The sequence below is a fragment of the Megascapheus bottae genome, chromosome 22 (assembly GCF_031878675.1).
Source record: "Megascapheus bottae isolate mThoBot1 chromosome 22, mThoBot2.hap1, whole genome shotgun sequence".
NCBI lineage: Eukaryota > Metazoa > Chordata > Mammalia > Rodentia > Geomyidae > Megascapheus > Megascapheus bottae.
The window spans coordinates 4,121,465-4,139,267 of record NC_143530.1 but is presented as its reverse complement, the minus strand read 5'-3'; the positions used below and the strand labels follow the sequence as shown (position 1 = coordinate 4,139,267).

At 44.1% G+C, this 17,803-nt stretch overlaps 2 protein-coding genes across 3 annotated transcripts; both read left to right on the top strand.

Moving 5' to 3' along the window:
* Nucleotides 1-849: 849 nt before the first annotated feature.
* Nucleotides 850-10,550, top strand: Glyatl3 (glycine-N-acyltransferase like 3). 2 transcript variants are annotated; one of them, XM_090355509.1, is made up of 5 exons: nucleotides 850-947; nucleotides 3,996-4,103; nucleotides 4,959-5,085; nucleotides 6,078-6,204; nucleotides 8,583-10,550. In XM_090355509.1, exons 1-5 carry the CDS (start codon nucleotides 870-872, stop codon nucleotides 9,007-9,009), a joined length of 867 nt encoding a protein of 288 aa, XP_090211635.1. In that variant the 5' UTR covers nucleotides 850-869; the 3' UTR covers nucleotides 9,010-10,550. The 2 variants fall into 2 exon arrangements, with proteins under 2 accessions (XP_090211635.1, XP_090211634.1); XM_090355508.1 differs by lacking the exon at nucleotides 850-947 and adding an exon at nucleotides 1,084-1,131.
* A 4,390-nt stretch (nucleotides 10,551-14,940) lies between these two features.
* On the top strand, nucleotides 14,941-16,814 carry LOC150047596 (uncharacterized). Its single transcript, XM_090355507.1, has 3 exons — nucleotides 14,941-15,024; nucleotides 15,311-16,043; nucleotides 16,569-16,814. The coding sequence occupies exons 1-3, from the start codon at nucleotides 14,941-14,943 to the stop codon at nucleotides 16,688-16,690; spliced, it is 939 nt and encodes a 312-aa protein (XP_090211633.1). The 3' UTR covers nucleotides 16,691-16,814.
* Nucleotides 16,815-17,803: the final 989 nt, after the last annotated feature.

Genomic DNA, 17,803 nt, shown 5'->3' with positions numbered 1-17,803 from the left:
TGGGGGTACAAGGCCAAGGGAAGGAATAAAAGAAAGAAGTTAGGAAATGAAGAAAGAAGAGATGCAGGCAGGCAGGGAGTTGGGAAGTAAGGATGGAGGGAGGGAGGAAGGAAAAATGGGGGAACAAGAGGAAAAGGAGGGAAGGAAAGGGGGAAAAAAATGAACTGAGGTGGCTCATATCTGAAAGGCCATCATGGAAAGTTGATGCAAGTTTTCCCAGTTAAAAGTGTCTCAGCTTTTTGCCTGTGTCTGTCTAGTTTTTTGTCTTCCATCTGGTGTTTCATTCCCAGGGTTTTCTTTATAAACCTGAATTCCTCAAGGCCTCCCCACACTCACCCGCCCAATTCTTTACACTATTTGTGAGAAAGGACTTTACTCAACCCCAGGATTGTTACCGTACGATTCATATTATTTCTTCACAAACTGTTTAGAAAACCCCTACTTGCTGTGCCTAGCCATGTCACAGGTGTTCTGTATGCATCCTGACTTCATGCATCTGACAGGCGACTGGACATGCTCAAAGTCAAAGTAAACACAGTTAAATGTAAAACTGGAACTTCCTGAGGTGCCCTGAAGGTCGAGTTGTGCATACTTGAATATGGCATAGGGGAAGGATTTAGCCCAGTGGAGCTGGATTCATCTCTCTAGAATTAGATCTTTTAACACTGTCCATTTCCAAGCATTCTCTGCTGTATCCATCTTTTCTCCCCCCCCCCTCCCTGCCTTTCAGAAAGAGCAATGGAAGTCACCATAGCACCAATTCACATGGCAACGTCAGCTTATTCCTAGGTAGGTTCCAATGTGAAGAGGCGAATGCTGAGTGTGTGCTTTCCTGTTCCTAAGCAGGCGGGGATTGCATTGTTCTGAGAATGCTGGTACTGAACTGTTCCACCAAGTTACTGATACTGGAAAACATGCTGAGGAGTTATTTTCCGGAGTCACTAAAGGTAGTATACAATTTAAAGGGTTACCTTGCGTTTCTTTATTGCATCAATCTGTAATATGATGTCAGACTTCTGGTTGTTTTCCTCCTCCTCCTCTTTCTTTCTTTTTATATTAAATGATAAGACATTCTTACTAGGTGTACTTTCCAAGCCTACTTCTGGCAAAGCCTGATTCAGTGACTTGTGGGTAAGATCCAGGATGCTGCTGTTGTTGTTATTATTATTGTTCTTGTTGTTATTTACAATTATTTAGAGGACACCTAAGAAAATGTAGTTATCTGGGTTATGTTATTTCTCAGGTAAATTCAAATTATCATATTCTAAATGATAAAAGAGTATAGATTGGATAATACTAGATAATAAAAATATAACTTACATGAACAATGGAACTAAAGTTACTGGTTGTTATAAGCTTTTATCTCTGTTGCTCATCAACTCTGACCTGAAATCTGGATTAAGATAACTTAGTGCTATTGGAAAAGATGTCTTTAATCAAAGATTATAGTAAATGTAAAACTAAGTCAAGAGCCAATGGCTCATGCTTATATCCTAGCTGGTTCAAAGCTAGCCCCAGCAGAAATGTCTGTGCAGCCTTGTCCTCAATTAACCATTGAGAAACCTGGCCAGAGTTAGAGCATCAGCTGTAAGCAAGAGCAGTAGAATAAGAGTGAGAAGCCTTGAGTTCTAACTCTGGCACTAACACAAACAAAAACAAAAATATAAGACTCTAATTGCTATATGCAGTATCATTGCTTTTGAGAGCTGCTTCTTGAGCAAATACTTGAGCCTGACATTTGGTTCTCAAATATGAGTGGAATTCAAGTCACTTACTAAAAGTAATGATGGGCCAGGAGTTTGGTATAGTGGTAGAGTACTTGCCTAGCATGTACAAAGACCTGGGTTCGATTCCTCAGTACCACTTAGAAAAGCTGGAAGTTGTGCTGTGGCTCAAGTGGTAGAGCACTCGACTTGAGGAAAGCCCAAGGACAGTGCTCAGGCCCTGAGTTCAAATGCCAGGACTGGAAAAAAAAAAAGTAATGAATCAATTCAGAGTAATAGTATGGCATTATATGGCCACAGAAAATTACAAAATGAGCCATCTGCCCAAATCGTCTCACTTGGAATGCTGAGACTGGGTAGACTAATGGAATTAGATATCAGGTTTTGTAATCCTTGCTACTCAGAAGGCTGAAATCTTAAGGATTGAAGTTCAAACCAAGTCCTGGTTAGAAAGTCCATGAGACTCTTACCTCCAATTAATCATGAAGGAGCTTGAAGAAGTGTAGATGTGGCTCAAGTGGTAGAGTACTAGCCTTGAGCAAAAAAGCTATGGACAAGCCCCAGGCTTTGAATTCAAGCCAAAGACAGACAGACAGGAGAGAGGGAGAGGGAGAGAGCGAGAAAGAAAGAGAGAGGGGGAGAGAGAGAGAAAGAGAGGGAGAAGAAGAGGGAGAGGGAGGGAGAGAGGAATGATGTCAGATTTCTTTCTGTCTTTTGGTGGTGGTCGTGGGACATGAACTCTGGGACTGGGCACTGTCCCTGAACTCTTCAGCTCAAGACTACTGCCCTATCCCTTAAGTCACAGCTCCACTTCTGGTTTTCTAGTGGTTAATTGGAGGTAAGAGTCTCACGGACTTTAGTGCCCAGGCTGGCTTTGAATCTCGATCCTCAGATCTCAGCCTCCTTGAGAGTAGCTAGGATTACAGTTGTGAGCCACCATGCCTGGCCAGATTTCTTTTTAATAATATCTATAAGTCTTCAACTAGAGGTAACTAAAAAGCCTTCTGTGGTCTGTACATGGTTGTTAGAAAATATAAAACTTCATAAGAGGAAGCCCTGGTTTTGTATTTTTAACCTTCCTCCGTTCTTTTCCGTTTAGTGGCATATATTTGATAACGTTAGCTTACTCAGACTTTGTTATTGATATTTGCCTATACTTGGACTTGAACTTCCAGTTTATGTGCTGGTAGGCAAGTAGCACACAGTCACAATCCCAACCCTCTAGCGTAGAGTTTAAGTGGCTAAATCCTTTTACTCTGGAACTGCTGGTTTTCCCATCAATTTCACTTCCTTCTGGACACACAATCACCATTAGCCTCAATCGGAAGAGTTTGTTTTCACCATGGCAATTCTGTCATTGGTTCCAAATGTTAAACCAACAAACTATTTTGTTTTTAGGATCTGGGTATTAAAAGAATTTTCCCTTTCAAACTTCTGAACATCTGTTCAAATCACATTTTGACTATGTTTGTAATAAGAATATATAATATCAGCATGGGAAACCATTTCATTCCATATACTTCTGTAGAATTTAATAATTAACAGAGTCAGCAAGGCCCTTCAAGGTTCCTTTTGTGCTTGAATTTGCCCCTGGGTTAATTCTGGTTATACATGAACTCAAACCACACTCAATTTGGAAAGACACTTTTTATGGGTGTTTGAATGAGTTCCCAGATTGGGTGGAACCAAAGAAAGTTTATAATGTTCTAATGGAGGAAAGGTGAGTGATTTGGGTGAGTTGAGATACTGATAAAGGAGGTAGGGAAAACAGAGGATCAATGTCCATAAAATATTAATTTCTTCACTGAGGTCTTACACATCCTATCAAATATGCATAATGCAATTATGCAGCTCAGTGAATTTTTACAAAGCAAATACCTGTGTAACCTCTACTCTGGTAGGGAAAGGAGCTACTTCAGGTGTTACTTCTCCCACCTGTGGATGCTTCCTTCCAATGGATACCTTTCCCTGCTTGCTCAGAGAAGCCACTGTCCTGACTTCCAAAGCCACAGTTGCCTCTTTTGAATGACCAATCATCCTCTTATTTTGGAATCCACTTCTTTACCCAACTTTTTGGTAAGATTCATAGAGACCTCTTCTTTTCATTGCTGTTATGTGTGGAATGAATGTATCACCATTCATTCATTTATTCATTCCGTTGTTTATGGACACACGGATTGTTTTCAGGTCTCCTTTATTACTTAAAAATGAAATAAAAAGTTCCACAGCTGCAGCCGCCCAGTGGGTGACTGACTTGTGTCTCTGGCTCAGGTTTACGGGGCGGTGATGAACATCAACCGTGGAAATCCCTTTCAAAAGGAAGTCGTGTTGGACGCGTGGCCAGACTTCAAAGCTGTCATCACCCGGCGACAGAGAGAGGTAGGCAGGTGAAAGGCAGCCAGATGACAGCAGCGCTAGGCATCCCCCAGGAAGCGGCAGGCTCGGAGGAGGGAAGGGCCTGGCGGTGTGGCCGGCGGATGACACCTCTCAGGGCCTCTGGAGTGGCTTCAGGGCAGCAGGCCGCAGAAGGCCCCCGCTCTGGAAGAACCAGCACACGGTAGGGCGCCCTGAGCAGACATTTCCTTTTCATTGGTGGTGCCACGAATGTGGGTAAAGTGGAGAAGAGAGCTGTGTCCAGGAGGCCTCTGAGGCACAGAGACGCTCCAGTGCCCGAAGATGACACCTCTTTACACCAGCAGATTCTGAGAGCTGAGGCTCTTCCTGGGGGAAAAAAATCCGTTGACCTTTTTCCTTTCTATTTTATGTTTTATACAAGGAGGGCTGTCGAATTCAGAGACTTGTACAATGACGACTGAGCTACCTCTCCAGCAATTCCTCCACTCCCCCCCCCCCTTTTTTTTTCTTTTTGAGATAAGGTCGGTCTTGGTATATTGCGGAGGCTGGCCTTGAACTCCTAGCTTCCAGGTTTTCTACTTCAGCTTCCCAGTAGCTCCCTGAGCTGGAACTTTAGGTACATGCTACTACATTTGACCCCTTTTCATTTTTATAAATAAAATCCCAGGAAAAAAATGTGATATGTCTTAGAATCGTCCTAGTTTTTTATGAGTCTATCAAGCACAAGTCACACACGTCCTCTCACCATCGTGTTCATAGGGCCAGTTTTGTTGATGGAAAACTAGCTAGACAAGCCTAACGGTTGCCATCCGATGTTTGTAGAGTGTGTTTTGTCCACAGAATATGCTTATGTTTCTGTGACTCTTTCTGCTGTCCTAGGCTGATACGGATAACCTTGACCACTACACAAATGCCTATGCTGTGTTCTATAAGGATGCCACCGCTTACCGGCAACTACTGGAAGAACACGGTGTTATTAACTGGGACCAAGTTTTTCAAATACAAGGTGAGGTCAGGTCCATGACCTATATTATTCAGTCATTCCCTCCTTTACGCTGACATCTCACAAAATGGAAGACTGCAAACTAGTATAGATGGAAGGGAGAGGAAATGGCAGTTTCCCGATGATTTAATGAAAAGTGGAGATTTGGAGAAGTAGAGAAAGCAGTCATGTCATCAACTCTTAGAAAACAGATCAGAGCGAGGCCTGGTGGGCCATGCTTGCAATCTGACTGCTTAGGAGGCAGAGGCAGGACAGTAAGCTCAAGACCCCTCAGGTAGTTAATGAGACCCTGTAGCCAACCCAAAAATTCAAATGGAAGAGCTGGGCCACTGGTTAGAGGGTAAGAACACTTGCCTAGCATGTGCAGAGTTCAAACCCTAGTACCACAGGAGCAAAAAGCAAAACAGAAGTAACCATGCCATAGCCCTTTTGTATATCACTCTGCAATAGTACCCATCACAGTTCCTTATATACAAGTGTTGAATGAGAAATAATAGCTATGTTCAATAAATGAGATATAGGTGAATTAATTTGGGATATATGTCACCTTGAGTTTATTAATTGAATTACCACACTGGTGGTTTTTATAACTGGATGGAAGAGAAACTAAACTTGGTCTGCCATGCTAAACAAGTCTAAATTCCTATACTTGTATCTAAATGGCTTGGTCATAGACTTTTAAGTCTATAGGGTTGTCCCTTACTTTAAGAACCTTGAGACTGGTCTGAGAAATGCCCCAAAATTATACAAGAAATTCCAAATTTCCATGTGGTAGCTCCAGTAAAATTTCCTTGAATTTGACAAGTGATGACCGTAGACCACACTTTGGGACCTGGAAAATCCCACAAAAAGCACCTGCGAATGTGATGAAGATCTGGAATAATGTATAATATAAGTTGTGTCAGGGTAACAAAGTGGTGGTACGGAACCACATTTGCAGAAAATTTCTGTTTTCAAATGAAATATCTACTTTTTTTTTGTTGGTCTATGTACAGGGCTGCAGAGTGAACTCTGTGATGTTTCCAAAGCTGTTGCCAATTCAAAGCAGTTGGATGTAAAACTGACCTCCTTCAAGGCTGTTCATTTTCCTCCTGTTTCCTCCCTACCAGACACCAGTTTCCTGTATGTAAATCAGTTTCTGCATTCTGGGCAAGATTTATGGTTACAGTAACCACAGAGCTTGGCATTGGGGAACTGGGCCACTGAACCTAAATATGTATGTGTATGTGTGCATGTGTGTATTATGTGCATGTGCTTTTGTGTATGTATGTATGTGTACTTATATGTGTATTTTCTTCTCCCGTATAATCAAATCACTGTCATTGTTCATAGTCACACATGTACTCCTAGAAACTACCTTCATCCTCATATGTAGAAAAATTATTTCTGGGTTTCTTCTTTCCCAGAGTTATTCTAAGTAACCTCTATCACTCAGACCCAAAGAGTCAAAAGATAGCCTCCAAAAGTCCACATACAGAAGACAATCTTTAAAAACATTTATTGGTTTGTATCTGCATTTATACTTCTTTGAATGCTCCGTCATAGCTTAACCTTTCTGGGCCTTTATTTCTTCTTAATGATCAATCTGACTAAAATGTTGTATAGGCATGTATGATAGCATGGTAAAACTCCTTGTAACAATTAGCATGCATTTTAACAAAAATTGACATTAGAAAGTTGGGACATTCCTTGTTTGGCTGTAGGTACAGTAGGAGAGGGTGTAAAGAATAGAAAGAAAAAAAACAAATATAGTCAAAATAATTTATATTTTGTGTGAAAATTGAGCAAAGAATTGAATTGCACTGGATTTTATTTTTTAGCTTCTTTTATTTAGAATATTCAACCCCTTGCCAATATTCCAGGTGCCAGTGTCTCTGAGCCAGTTACTCTGGGGAGTGAGATCTGAGCGTCATGGCTCAAAGCCAGCCCAGGCAAGAAAGTCTGGGAGACTTGTATCTCCCATTAACCAGAAAAATGCTAGGACTGGTGCTGTGGCTCAAGCTGGAGAGTGCTACCCTTGATTTGAAAAATCAATGCCCAGGCCCTAATTTCTGGGCCTTAGGCCCAGAAAAAAAAAAAAAAGTAATTGTGAGGGGTTTTATAATATTGATTAATTCAAGGAGGAAAGCAAGGAAAGCAGATTTCAAAGCATAATCAACCTTACTGATGTAATATCAGTCTGTGAGGCCCTGAGTTCAAGTCCCAGTGCTAAGATGGATAGATAGATAGATAGATAGATAGATAGATAGATAGATACTGTAAGATATGTAAAAATTATACAAGTTATTTTACCTCAGTGGCAGAGATTTAAATAAATTTAAGTAAATTACTAAATTAGAATACTGTCATAAAGGTAAGTGTCCTATAAAAACTGCCTAGGGCTGGGAGTTTGGCTTAGTGGTAGAGTGCTTGCCTAGCATGCACGAAGACCTGGGTTTGATTCCTCGGTACCACATACATAGAAAAAAGCCGGAAGTGGTGCTGAGGCTCAAGTGGTAGAGCTCCAACGTTGAGAAAGTCCAAGGACAGTGCTCAGGCCCTGAGCCCGAGCCCAGGACTGGAAAAAAAAAAAAAAACAACTGCGTAGACCAAAAAAAAAAATCCAGATTATTAAATCTGCAAAAAACAAAACAAAAACAGTCTAGTGAAAAGGCTGGAACTTCATATGTCTGGCATATCAAACAACTTATATTTTGTTTCTAGTCAGGGATATCTAAAGACAAAAGTATACTAAATGCTAAAATTCTTATTCTACTGAGAAAAATATTGGGGCTCTAAAAAATCTGAGCTTAGGGATGAAAATGTGGCTTAATGGTAGAGTACTTGCCTAGCATGCACAAAGCCCGGGTTCATTTCCTTGGTACTACAGTCACAGAATAACTTGGAAGTGGTGCTGTGTCACAAGTATAGAATGCTTGCCTTGAGAAAGCTCAAGGACCGTGTCCAGACCCTGAGTTCAAGTCCCAGGACTGGCAAAATGGTAACAATAACAATAATGATAAAACAACAATAATAATAATCTGAGCTTGTTTAAATCCCGAGAAGAGGTTTCAACAGACACAAAACAAAAGAGCAATACTGAATATTTATTTATTATTATTATTTTTTGCCAGTCCTGTCCTTGGGCTTTCTCAAGGCTCGAGCTCTACCACCGGCTTTGTTTCTCTACGTGTGCGGTACTGCGGAACCGAACCCGGGTCCTCGTGCATGACGAGGCCGGGCTCCCGGCCCTCTGCGTATGTTTTCAAGCATCAGCACACGCGTGTGCGTGCACACACGCAGTTATGTAGTGCGTGGCCTACGTAATTGTCAGGATTGATGTCGACGACAACAAAAGTCCTGTCCCGTGACTACGTCTTCCAGTAGGTGAACGAACGGTACCTGGTACCTGCCCCGTGCACAGAAGCCGGCGAGCAGCGCGCAGCCCGGGCGGGGCGGGCTCTGGGGGCGGCCTGGACAGACCCTGAGCCCCCCCCCCTTCACCCCGGCTTCTCTTGCAGCCTGGGGCCTCCCCCGCGGCTCACCTCCCTGAGCGTTTCCGACGCTGAGCTCCTCGATCGGACCTGGTCGCGGGGGGGCAACGAGCAGTGTCTCCGGTACCTCGCCCGGCTCCTCTCCTGCTTCCCCAGCGCGTGCGTCCGCGATGACCGGGGAGACCCCGTGTCCTGGGCCCTCACAGACCAGTTTGCCACCATGTGCCACGGCTACACCCTGCCTGACCACCGCAGGAGAGGGTACAGCAGGGTGGTGGCACTCACGCTGGCCAGGAAGCTGCAGAGCCGGGGGTTTCCTGCTCAGGGAAACGTCCTGGATGACAACCTGGCCTCCATAAACCTGCTGCAGAGCGTTGGTGCCTGCTTCCTGCCCTGCCGCTTCCACAGGCTTCTCCTCACCCCCGCACCCTCTTCCCCTCCAGCCGGCCTCTGAGAGTCCAGAGATACCAGGCTGATTGTCTTCCTCCCCCCTCCCCACACTCACACCCACACACTAGTGAGGTAACAACGGGGTATTTCTCCCCTTAGGACCTGCTGAAGAGAAGGAGCCAAGGCCAGTAGCTTTTGTCTTAGTGGCGGCAGTGCTTTCACACAAGGTCTGCACCTGTAATCCTGCAGCTCACCTCTGTAATCCTAGCTTCTCAGGGGCCTGAGATTTGGGGATCATGGTTCAGCCCAGGCAGGGAAATTGATGAGACTCCTATCTCCAGCTAACCAGCAAAAAGTCAGTAGTGGAGGAACCGTTAAAGTGGTAGGGCACCAGTCTTAAGTGCACAAGTTAGAGTGCAAGGCACTGAGTTCAAGTCCCAGGACTGGTGTTTATACACAAACAAATGTGCTAACATGTGTCTGTGACCTGCGTTCTCACAGTCTACTGTACAACTCCCCCCGTCCCCCCACCCTGCAGCACCTGGCTCTCCCCAGCCTCTCTCCAAGTTCTCAGAACAATGGCTGCTTTCTTCCCCCGTTTCTTAATGGCCCTCTATTTCTACCTGTGTCTGCATTATGTCTGTCCCAGGAAATGTGCAAATGCAGTGGTTCTCCCATGTTTGTGTGATGAACAGTCAGAGCTAGCTGAAAAGTTTGTTGCTACATAACTCCCCCCCCACACACTCCCCATTTCCTGGACAAGTACATAGGGAAGGGCCTTAGAACTTGCATTTTCAGTGAGTTACCACTTCTCAGTTACCTTGGATGATTCAAGTTATAGGTGCTTTAAGGCTACACGCAAATTTCAACTTAGGACTACCTTTACCTATAACATATTTTGGCTCTATAATGTGTTTTGTTTTCCCCTAAAAAGGACTGAGATTAACATACAGGTGTGAGTTCAGGAATAAAGATGTCATATGAATATATACATGTGTGTGCGTGCATATATGTACACTGATCAGTCATACAATCCTTACATACAGTGTGAGGGCAGGAGGATTGCAAATTCCAGGCTAGCCTGGTTTATGATATGTATATATGTATATTTGTGTATGTATCACAACCATATTTCCTATATAGCTTATACATCACCTTATACATGCCCTAGAATTCTGGTAATATTAAAAAAAAATCTTACTACCTAGCAGAGAGTTATTCCTGAAAGCCAGGAAAAATAAGCAACTGATTATATTCTGTGTGATCTGTGCTGAAAGTAAAGACACAGCTCTCATTTTGAGTTCAGTCTTCTCTTCATTAAATCATGTATAATTACTGAAAATAAAATTTAAGTGCTTGATAGTTAATGTTTTTGTTTTTGTTTTTTTACTCTCTCCCCTTGTCATTCTGTAAGTGATGGCTCCAGTTCTCTCTGTCTGGAAACACAGATGTAATGCAAGGGTTGGGTTTACCTAGACTGGATAACCTTGATTTTGCCTTATAGAAATTATTGCTTGCTTTATATTCTTATAGCAGTTACAAAAGCTTAACCACAGAGGTCAGGGAAAACCCCAAGTTTTGGTGCTTGTTTTAAGGAAAGGAAAAGACTGGCTGATGTCGACCACATTGGAATAAAAACAAGACTCCTTGAGGGTGACTCCATGTTTAGATCATTCCCAGCCCAGGGTTACCTGGAAACTTGTCCTTTGTAGCAGAGCAGAGAGTACCAAGAAACTCTTGAGAGACACGGTGGCCTCACTTGTGCCCCAGGGAAGCTCATTAAACTCAGCTCACTACATCCAGTGCAGCTTGCTTCTCCATCAGACATGGTCACATTATTATAGCCTTATTTTCTTACTAATGATAATTTGCCCACCACTTACTGAGCAGTTAACTATGTACTGATAGTTGTGTCAAATATGTGCCATATATAATTTAGTCCTTGTGATGATAAGGTGTTCTTTATTGTGGGAGTCCTGGGTTAGTGATAACATGATTCACCAGTTAAACAGGCTTTTATTAAATTAAATGGATAGATCACGACCATAACTCCAAATATGTTGAGGCCAAAAACAGTGTACAACTACACTGTCCTGCTAAGAATGATATTACTTGGCCTTCAGGCAGCTTGGAACCTCAGAAAGTAGGCATTCCTGTATCACATTGTGTTCTGAATTCCACCTTTACCCCAACAGTGGACCTCATATTTTGAAAATCCTTTTTTCCACACTTATTTTCTGTTTTCTAGATAACCATGTTGCATAGCATTTCTCAAGTTTGAGCTTTGTTTCAAATCTTTTTAATAAAAGATATGTTCAGAAATGTTGGGAGCCAAGAAAGAGAGCAATGAGAGAGGTTATATGTATATATGTCTCTATTTATCATCTATCTATATGCAAAGAGAGAGAAGGGGAAAGAGAGGAGGAAAAGTCAACCCTTTGCTAATTTGATTGGAGGCACTCGTATTACCTAAAATTAATATCCTTCTGAATTTTATTAATATTTTCATTAGAATTTCATCAATATTATACAAGTCATTTTTGAATGTCTATTAGGTTTATTACTGTGCTTTCTTACTAATTGGGGCAGATCGTGTATCATGAATAAAACCATTATGTTCGCAAATAATTTAGTTTTTTCATGTAATGGGATATCAGACATTTTTAAAACTTTTCAATGTTTTAATTTAAAATTTCTATTCTATCAGCCTTTGATTTTTATATTTACATTGCTTTTATTTTAAAATGTTAATATCAAAAGAAGATTGGAGTCTTATCCATGGTCTCACAGCTTGTATATAGCAGAGGTAGGTATTGAATTTAGGAAATTATAACCCACACTCTTAACTGCTGCACTACAGTGTGAAATAAGGAAGAAGACAAGGGAGAGGAGAGAGAAGAGTAAGGGAGGAGAGAGGAAGTTTTAGAGACAGGCAAAAGGGAACACATGCTTGGAGCAAAGGACAGCTCAGATTAAGCTGAGAGAGGACTAAATCCTTCTACCTGCTTAATGAAATATGATGTAGGGAATGTAAAAATGACATAGAGTTCTTAGTTCAGGATTGAAACAGAAGAAAAAGAGCCAGTGATCAGGGTAGGCTAAGGGCCAACTCAACCTAGTATGAATTTTTTCCTCTGAATCTTACCAGTGAGGAGGGAATCATGAGGGGCATGCATAAGAAAGAAAGAGAATTACAACTTGTCAGCTGCTTTCATTTGATGAAAATTCCTGATCAACTTGTTTGAAAAATTGCTAAAGGGCAGAATGTTTTCCACTCTGCTGCTAAAAGCAGCACATTCACAAATCAGTGTAAGGAGCTAAGTGCTAGGAGAATGAAGTAACTGCAGATGCAAAATATTATTGAAGATCTCTGTGGTTATCAGTAAACTAAACTCATGATCCCTGATCATGAGTGTGTAGGTTATGTAATGATGCCATAACAAGGCAAATTATCTTGCCCCTTAGTTTTTATTATTATAACCTAATCAGGATTGGATTGTGACATTTGTTTTTCTGACCTCAGTGACTGATACATTAAAAATACTTAATAAGGGCCAGGAGTTTGGCCTAGTGGTAGAGTGCTTGCCTAGCATGCACAAAGACCCGGGTTCAATTCCTCGGTACCACATACATAGAAAAAAAGCTGGAAGTGGTGCTGAGGCTCACGTGGTAGAGCTCTAGCCTTGAGAAAGTCCAGGGACAGTGTTCAGACCCTGAGCTCAAGCCCACAACTGGCCAAAAAAAAAAGAGTTAAAAAAATACTTAATAAATTATATAATAACACATAGTTAATCAAAGCTGAAAGGTTCTGTCTAATGTGCTGGTTTTATAAAGGGGGACATTTGTTTATGTTCAGGAGAGTTAATGTCTGAAGGACATTGGCCCTTTATTCTCAACTTAAATCTTGATCATTACAGGTGATGCAATTTTCCTGTTTAGTAAGCTGCTTATTCATACTCTGATAGCCTGGTCTTAAATCAGCCTCAGGCAGAAAGGGATGATGGTGAATAATACATCGTCAATAAAACCCAAGTCAAAAATTTCATGTAATTGTCTAGTCTTCTCACTGTTCATTGCTCAGGTGAGTCATCCTTAACAGTAACTGGGAATTTCCTGTTCTTTGTCTTTTCACCTGCAGTTCCCAAAGGTCTCCCAAGCTATTCTATAGGAAAATGGCCGCCTTCCACATGTAAATTAGTCCCAGGGACATGTTGTGGATAAACTTTAGCCTGTTTTCCCTCAGGAATATATTTATGTACATATATATGTATATTTATATGTCTATTAGTAGCTCAAAAATCAAACAAGGATCTCAAATTCTAAGCGAAAAAACAATCACAACTTTCATTTTATCTCAGGACACAGGGGCCTAGAAGTGGCTGGCCATGCTTCCCATTCGTCCTCTTTCTCGCCCATGTTTGCTGAGTCTCGTTCTTACTTCCTACGTAAGCCTTGTTCCCTGAAGGCATTTATCAGAAAGCATGCTTTGGATCCTCGGTTCCAAAATATCATGGACTTAAGAACTATTTCAAGGGGTTTGTAGGACTCCACGAAGAGTTAGTTCACTTGAATTCTGTAACAAGCCTGGGTATTAAGTAGAGCTGGTAATATGGTATCATGAAAGAGAACAGGTTTGGAAACTTCCTGAGACTTGCCCAAAGGCATGTTTTCCTTTATAACTTCAGCACTTTGCAGACTATGAAGAACCTCAAGAGTCAAAGAATTTTTGACACTTTTAACAGTAGATTTCAATGTTTATTCATAATCAGTATTTTTACTTGCACAGTATAAACTCCTACCACTGTTTGGCCTGTACTTTGTAATCCCTTACACTGTTCCTTTAGTACATTGACATATGTATGCATGTATTTGTTTGTTTGTATGTATATATGCATGTTCATATGTATGTGTGTCATGAGGTTTCTATCCGGAACTCCGCCACATGGGCCATGTTTCCATGACTCCAGCCGTTTTGATGTAGTTTGATTTCAAGGAAGAGTCTCAGGCTCTCCCCATGGCCAGACGCAGGCTGTGGTCTTTGTCCCTTCTAGGGGTTTTCCGGGATTGCAGGTGTGAACCACCTCAGCCAACCCTCTTAGTCCTTCTCTTTTGGACTCATTCAACCATATGTAGTAATTGATTGCAACAGGATTATAAAGGTCTCCACACTCTGCCTCAGAGGGTGTCTTCACTTTGTAGCTGTAGGGATTTGGAAGACAGACATATAAAGAAAAAAGTTAAGCAATAATAGCTGCCGTATTTGATTAAATGTTAGGTGTGTGGGGAGGGCAAGAAGTAGCTCCCACACATAGGAAAACCAGCAGGATTGCCAGTCAATGATGTTTGAGATAAGAAGCAAAGGGAGAGTGAAGGAGGGGGGCAGGGGAGTGAGGAAAGAGAGAGATCACATTTAAGAGAATGACAGGCTAGCAAACCTCTGGAAGGGGTATATTTCTCTGTCTTTCACCATGTCTCTATTTGGGGATGAGTTGCCAGACCTAACTTGGCACTCCTGAATTTCAGGGCCTAAAATAATCAGTTTCAGAATTGATTGGGAATGTAAAAGCACGTATGCATATATAATTTTTAATGAAAAATGTCCGGTTGTCTGATGCCTATATTTATTTTAAGTGAACGTTTAGAGGTAGAAGAAAGAGGAAGGGATAGAGGGTATTTAAAAAATCCCCAGGAGTAGAAAGATTCCTAATCTCTTGTAGTAATCCAGTTGTGTTAGTTTGCATTGGTTTTCCTTGTTTACCTTCCCAGGCATTGAGCCCTTCCTTCCTGTGGTACGCTTCTACTGCACACAGCGCGCAGACAGCCGGCAGGGGCTCCCAGGGAGCCTGGCCCTTCAGTGGGATGCAAGCCGAGGAAGAGCGGTTTCTCAAGGCCTGGGTCTCACCTGCGGGCCTGCACTGCGCAGTCTCCATGGCACGGTGGGACCGCGTTTGGGGTGGACAGGAAATCTTTCAGAACAGTTGGAACCAATCACATCATGAATCCCAAACTTCCTTCATCCAAGAGAGGACAGGACTTTGAGCCCTTGAGGTTATTGTGCCCTTCACCATCTGGAACGAAGGTAAGGGAGAGGGAGGGAGAGGAGCCATGGAGCGGAGGGTGGGGCTGGAAGCCCTGGGGAGGGCAGGTGGAGGCAGAGGGGGGCAGGTAGCGGAGGGGGGCAGGTGGGAGGCGGTAGAAGAGGGGGGCGGGCCGAGGAGGGGGAGGCGGGCTCGGAGCCGCACCGCCCAGGCCTCTCCCTGGGCTCCAGGACGGCCACTCCCGGGCGCCCAGTGGGTTCTCTGCTCCCCGGGGGCGCAGCGGGGGAATGGATGAGCGGATGAATGACTGAATGTTCCTCCCGCCAGGATGGAGGCCCCGAGTCCCCAGGGGCTCGCGAATCCCCGGGACTCTGCCTGCGGCCGGGGGCGCGCGGGGTTCTCTCCAGGGTCCTTGGCCCCAGCCCCGGGACCCCCGCCCCGGGAGCGTCTGGACCTCGAGTCCCAGGTCCGGGAAAAAGTCCTCTTTCTTCTGGACCCCCAGAGGGGGCTGCGGGCCGCGGGGGACCCGGACGAGGACACCTGGGAGCCGAGCCGCGAGGCCCGGTACGGGCTGGCGCCCCACCGCCCTCCGCGGGGAGCCCGGCGGACCCCGGGCCCGCGGATCTCCTTCCCTCCCGGGTGGCCGCCTCGGGGCCCCTCGGCCCCTTCCAGGTCGCTGCTGGTGCGCGTGGAGGACTACCGCGTGGCGCGGGAGGTCCTGCGCACGGCGTGGGCCTGGGGCCAGGCCACCACGAGCACGGAGGAGCGCGCCCTGAGCGCAGTCACTTTCCACGCCAGCCGGGACTGAGACGGCCGTGGGGGGCCGGGGACCTCACCCCGCCGGGTCCGAGCTGCCAGCACCCCGGGCAGGACCCGCCGCGGGGACCCGGGGAGCAGCGGGGACCCATGGCCCCACGGGTGAGCGATCATCCTGAAGGGGAGAGGCCCTCCCGGGCCTGCCCTGACCCACGGGAGGAAGCTGCAAGGAGGCCGGGCTGGGCCCGAGGCTGGAGGGCGCGCCTGGCCCTCAGCACCACCCACCCGAAGAGACACCACCCAGGTCAGTTCACCAGACCGCAGGGGAGGGGGGAGGGGAGGAACAAACAGACCAGCAGAGGGGTGGACAGGAAACTGGTGCGTCCTCATCCCCCCCCCCCGCTGTGATCTGACCCCCCCAAAGGGCCTCCCCACCCCACGGCTTTAGGAACTGGAGAGGAAGCTGGGGGGCTGCTGCTTTGGGAGGGAGTGGGAAGACAGGTTGGTTTTTATGAAAGAGGAGGACGTGCAAGTGGGGAAACGGTTTGCCCCAAGGCCTCTCTGTTTTGAGGTGCCAAGTTTTAATTTACAGCCCTTCTCCCACCCCACCCATCCCCCCACGCCCATAGCCATATCTCAGGGTTAGAGGAGGAGGAGGAAGCTAGAGAAAGGAGGGAGGGACTAGGCCTGGGTTTTGAAGGCCAGGGCTCACCTTGGGGTGTTTAAGTGTAGTTTGAAAACTACTTTTGATCAGAAATTTTAAATTATTTTCTATGCCTGGGCCCCCTTGGCTCATGTTTGTAATCCTACCTTTTATTTGCTGCCCTAGGTCCTTCAGTACCGACTTTATTAACTCTAGCATTGGGCCTGGTTTGGAATTGGAGCAGAGTTGAGAGATGTGAACGGCTTGAACTTGCCACTACTGAAGAACGGCTTGACAGGGACTGTTAAGGAGCACAGGGAGCCAAGTCTGTGACTGAACCATGTCTTCTACCCTGGTTCTTTGGCCTCTATTTTTCACTTAGAGCTTTTGTCTGTTGAGTGAATTTTTTTTTTTTAAAAAAGCACATTTCAAAAATAACTGGCTTTGATGTGTTTATGGATTTCCTTTTAAAGCAGGCAAGGGAGCAAAAAGTAGTCCCTGAAATGCTGTTGGATTTGCTGTACAGATTTTTTTTCAGACCTCCCAAGACCCAGACATATGCAGAGCCTGAGGAAATCCGTCATCAGGAGAACAGACACAGGGGGCCTTATTCCTCATAGGAGCATGTCTCTCAGAACTGGTGGAACTTAGATCTTTGGTCATATGTCTACCTCAGGAAAAAAGTAGCCATGCAAGATTGTGCTAGGTGGATGAATCCCACCACTGACTTCGAGAAGCCACCTGGCCCCTTGGACTATTCAGCAAATGTCACAATCACATCACTACCTTATGTCAAGAGAGCGCCTATCCCCAATAAACCCTTTCTCCACAAGTCTGCTCACATTTTACATTCACACCATTTAGCTCCTATTGTTGTGTATTGTGTTGTGCTCAGTGCTAAAACTGAGCACAACTCTTGAAAAGAAGGAAAAAGTTTTTATTAAAAGAACATGTCTGCCCATGCAGAAAACTTTGAGGAAATACTGTTTTGTGAAGGAAAAGAAAAATAAGATGAAAGAAAAACTTAAAAAGGTTCTAAATCTCTTCTAATATTTGTTATGCTTTCAGTATGTTTTTTATATTTTATTCTTATATGTATACATACTTATATACTTATCCTAAATATACAGTTAGACCAAAGCTCTGGTACATTTTCTGAGTATATAAACTAACATACATGTCAAGTATAGTTTTGAACCAATGGCAGTGGACATTTTCAGCAAGGCTTTTAGAAAAGTAGAATTTCTAACTTACCCTAGATCTCCTTTGTCGGAGTTTGTATGTTGAAATCCTCCCTGGATTATTCACATCCAAGTTTCACCTGCATTCACATATTTTCTATATTTAGTTCTATCTTCACTAATGATCAGAACTAGAAAGGATTTTTTTCTGTATTCTCCATTCTTTAGAATTATAGAAAT